Source organism: Gopherus evgoodei, chromosome 10 (assembly GCF_007399415.2).
Source record: "Gopherus evgoodei ecotype Sinaloan lineage chromosome 10, rGopEvg1_v1.p, whole genome shotgun sequence".
Classification (NCBI taxonomy): Eukaryota; Metazoa; Chordata; order Testudines; family Testudinidae; genus Gopherus; species Gopherus evgoodei.
Window position 1 is genome coordinate 39,301,797 of NC_044331.1, and position 4,770 is coordinate 39,306,566.

Here is a 4,770-nt window from a genome sequence, read left to right on the forward strand (position 1 = left end):
GGCTGAAGAGGGAGATTGAATCATGCTAAAAGCCTTATAACCTACATGGGGATGAAATGTTCTATGCTGATCCGTGAGCGGAGTCTGAGGAACAGATGGGGCTTCCTGAACATCTCTCAAGAGATTCCCCATTGACCTGAGGTCAGGGATTGAGGGACAGGGCTCCCTGCACCCCTCACAGGAGACTCCCTGTGACAAACTGGAAATTTCCTGTAATATTTGTTTGAATCCTGGTTGTACCTCAGTTTCCCCATATGCTGCACTGTTACACTGTGGGTGCAAAAGAACTGTTTGCTCTCAGGGCACGGTAAGAGGCATAGTTATGAACGCCACCTGGTTGTCTGAGTCAGGATGGGTCATTAAAAAGGACTGGCTGAGGGTGACCCCATTTCAATGGAGAATCTGAGAAGACAATGGAAAATGCAGTCACCAAGACATTTTAAAGAAGGGCCACTGAGATCTGTGTCCCTTGTGGGGATGCATGGTGTGGGAGCTGATCCAGCCAGGTAGGGAGAGGCACGAGCAGCAGCAGCTGCCTGCACTTTGCTGACATTTGCAGTTAGCAGTTAATGTCCTTGAGCTGGAGAAATCACCCATGAGAAGGGGCCAGTTTCTCTTTAAGGGGGCAGGACTCCGGAAGCATCATGAAGAGAAAGAGTAGCTTTCCCTCTCCCTCCCCAAGCTGCTCCTGGACTGGGGAAAAGTCAGACTCTCCTTTTGCCAGAGACTGAGGGAAGTGCAGCTGAGGGATGAAGCAGAGGGCTCCGGGCTGGGCTGGGAGGCTGATCGGGAGTGTGGGGAGAGGGAGGAGGAGAGCGTGGGGGAGGAGAAGGAGGAGGAGGGGGAGGATCTGCTAATTACACAAAACAGCTCTGGGGGCTGCTGAAGTCCAGAATGAAGCAAAGAGCAGCAGAAGCGAGTGCTGCAGTGGGAGCAGAGTAGGCACCGGCAGGGATTCCCACCCTGGGGAGAATTCTGCAGCTCCATTCCTTCTGGGGATTGATTCTCCGGCACAGCCAGGAGGGAACTATCTGGGCTTGACAGAAAGTCCTTCATCAGGGGAGGGAGAGCGCTGAGTAGCCAGATGGAAGAGCAGCACTAAATTTGCCCCCTTTTTCTGCTGACCTGGAGCAAAAGGAGTTTGGAGCCAAGGATAGTCTCTGGGATGGATGCTGGCATTTAGACATCTGATCTGACTCATTTTGCCTCCAGGAAGGGCAAGCAATGGCTGCCAAAGGGGTGGAATACACACCCATGCCACCCGTAGCCCAGTCCAGGATGGAGAACTTCAGGAAGGTCAAGACGTCAGAGCAGGATAGCCCACTGCCCTTCCCAGACTTGCCCCCTGGTGTGGTGGAGATGAAAGTGAAGGAGGGCAGCAAGATCAGGAATTTGATGGGCTTTGCCATGGCCAGGATGGAGCTGAAGGGCACCCGGCAGATAGTCTTCAGTGGCTGTGGTCGGGCAGTCACCAAAACCATCACCTGTGTGGAGATCATGAAGAGGAAGCTGGGGGGCCTCCACCAGGTCACCAAGGTGCATTATAAGACCCTGCTGGAGGTCTGGGAGAACAAGGACCCTCAGCCTGATGGCCAAGTGGAGAAACTGACCGTCCACAAGAATGTGCCCTCCATCTGTATCCTATTGTCCAAGGACCCCCTGGACCCCAATGAGATGGGCTACCAACCTCCGGAGCCCAGGGATGGGCTGTGGGCTGAAGATGGGGGAACAGAGGAAAATAGACTCAGTTCACTTCCGCAAGGGGTGAAGAGACCTTTGGCACTTCCGCACGGGGAGCTGGCTAACAAGAAAATGCAGGTACAGGTACCAGAGAGTCAAAAGGGCTTGGGGACTATGGACTACATGCTGGACTATCATCACTGACTCACCCCCACCCCCCAGAGAAATAACTTAAGCCATATGTAGTGTACATAGAAAAGAGATTATATATTGAAGACACTCTAGATTTTTAGACGCTTTGTAATCAATAAAGGGATGATTAAGCCAGTGCCTTGCTTGGTCATGAGTCCTGGTGATCTCGCGTGTTGCGTAGCTTTCCCCACAAAGACTCTGATTCATAGACACTGCTGCTCCCCTCCACTTCCCCATCCCCTTAACCTTTGCTGCTCTTAGGGCTGGGGGCAGTGATCAGCTCTGTTCTCAAGCTGCAGGGAGCTGGCTAATTAGAAAAAACGTGATGAGAGAGATCAATCCAGTGGAGGGGGCAGTAATGCACCAGGAGCAGCTCATTTGCTGTGGAAGAATGCGGGGGGAGGTGTCATAATTGGATGGGCATGAGGCTTTGCATACGGTCATGGGTGCCAGGTAAAGAATAGGTTCCCTGCCCAGAGAAACTTGCAAACTGAAAGGCATGAGAGGGCAGGGGTCTGACAGAGTATGCTCCAGGGTGTGGCAGTGTGTGGTCACTGAGGCTGGAAAGGGTTAAAGCCCAATGATCATATTAGCTGATGCTGAGGTGAAAGAAGGGTCCTGCTGGGGCTGCTGACCTCAGGCTGTGTGTGTGTATCCATCCATACATCCATTTCCTGATCCCTCTCCAGAGAAATGGACGTAATAATTTTAATCTAATATCCCTACAGGCCATAAAGGTGCAATTTGATCTGGGGGAGCTCTGAGACTCTAACTGACTGTCAGTAGCACAGCGTGCAATTTCCCTCAAAGGCTTCTCCATTTCAGTAACTGCTCATTCGAATTGGGTATGTAATACTCAAGATCCAGGAAAATCCACAGTGCTAAAAGTTTTTCTCCCTCACCTAGGCTGAGATCTCCTGATGCTGCACCTGTGCTTTTGCGTGTGCAGGAATTTTGAGAGGTTTTTTAAACTGTTCCTCAACCTCTTCCCATCCCCCTCCCCACCCAGCTCTTCCACACTAAATAGTACCCTCTTGCTTGAAAGGCTGCCATCTCCCCAGCCCTGAGAGTTCCTTCCTCTGCTAAAGTGTTCTGCTTCTTTCTCCTCCCATGTGTGTGTAAAGTGAGCAATTCTCTCTTTCCGTGACACTGAGATGGTGTTTATCAGACACTGTTCATAACACAAGGCCCACTCTGTTCCTTCAGTGGATGTTTATATTCCTGTTGGGAGCACAGAGGATGGAGGTAGGGAAGCATTAGTTGATTCTGAGTGTGATTGCTTATATCTATAAGTGTCCAGCTGCTGTGGAATGCAGCAGTTTCTTCTTTAGCTACAGGGTGTGTCTCAATCCATAGGCAGGAACTCCAGACCTGGGGAGCTCATGTGTCTCAGATGATTGAGAATGTGTGTCTAACAGACCCCTTGCACTTGTCAGTGGGACAAAGAAAACCCTCAGGAAAGGAAATCGGTGTAACTGGTCTGTTTCTAACCACAAGTGGAATGACTTGTTTGAATCTCAGTGCTCTGACTAATTGGTGACAAAGCTCACAACTGAGATGTGCAGGTAGTCTCAGATAGTGGCCCAGACACCAAACTGAAATTGCGGGGACTTAATATGAAGACCAGACTCTTCTCTCATTCGAGCTGAGGGGGATTTCCTCCATAATAAGCTTTGGGTCCATTTCTGGAGTACTGTGGCTAAAGACCTGCAATGAATAAACATGTAACCCAGGTCTTCCCTGACCCTGGGAAGTGAACAGTAGTCGAGGCCATTCGGTACCTTGCACGATTGGTCCCTAACATCAGGAGATGTGGTCCTTCCATAGCCGGGGTGGAGTCCATTGGTAGAGCATTGTGGACACCTAACATTGACTAAACGGCTCCCAAGCTGGGGAAGGTGAGGAACAGTGTGAGGAAGCACAGGAAAATATGGATGTGGAGACAGTTCGTGCCCTGGGAGGGAATGTTCTTCAGAGTCTAGCGTCAGTGGGTATGTGGGACTATATGGAGGTTGTGCACCTAACGCTACAGGAAAGAATCAAACCATCTGCAGTGGGTGTTGTAGGGAATGCAAAAGTTGCTAGTCACGACTCTCCATGCACAGTGTCTGGGGGTTGTCAGATCACTATGAGACATCAGGAAAGATGGTTTGCTTGAAGCTTGTTGGAGTAACACCTTCATTATCAGAGCTGCTTCAATTACAGACAGAGAGGAGCTGTCAGGGTTATTAATGGAGGGCTCAGCAACTCATGGCTCTGTGATTCATTTTGAATAAAACACACAAACAAGCAGATGGATTGTTTTCTCCTCTCACCATTTATTGAGTACCAAGCTCTCCATTTTCCATAAGCTGTGAGCCACAGGGCATTGATACATCTGAAACCACTGTGTCTTTTTCCTCTCTAGTGTGTATTTTTCAGTAATTGTTTTATTTTGTGCTCTATGGTTTTGGACTCTGCTCTGAAGTAGCTGAAGCCGGACTATCCTTTGCATTCCTTTCTTGGGAACCTCACACAATAGCTATTATACAAGGGCTACATATTATCATGATTTTTATGTTGTGAATATCTTTCAGCTGTTCAAGAAAGGTACTGATTCCACCTTGAGCAAGAAGGAAAGGTAATACATGGCTGATCTGAAGGTCTAGGGTTCAAACCCTCCCACTGATCCAATGTGGGCGAATGCTATGGTTGTATGTGATGGAATTGTGGTTGAGCCAAGCAGTGTGACGTAATGGCTGAGGCCCGAAGCTAAGGCTCTGGAGACCTGGGTGCTGTTCCTGGCTCTGCCTGTTACCTTGGGCAAGTCACTTCCCCTGTCTTTGCCTCATTTTCCCCTCCCACCCTCTGTCTGTCTCTTGCTATGTGTTTGTATGGCACCTACTGCAATGGAGTCTT

The 4,770-nt window shown here is 49.6% G+C and overlaps 1 protein-coding gene across 1 annotated transcript; it reads left to right on the forward strand.

The window, feature by feature from the left end:
- The first annotated feature begins 858 nt into the window (after nucleotides 1-858).
- On the forward strand, nucleotides 859-1,989 carry RPP25 (ribonuclease P and MRP subunit p25). Its single transcript, XM_030578500.1, has one exon. It carries the CDS (start codon nucleotides 1,225-1,227, stop codon nucleotides 1,882-1,884), a length of 660 nt encoding a protein of 219 aa, XP_030434360.1. The 5' UTR covers nucleotides 859-1,224; the 3' UTR covers nucleotides 1,885-1,989.
- Nucleotides 1,990-4,770: the final 2,781 nt, after the last annotated feature.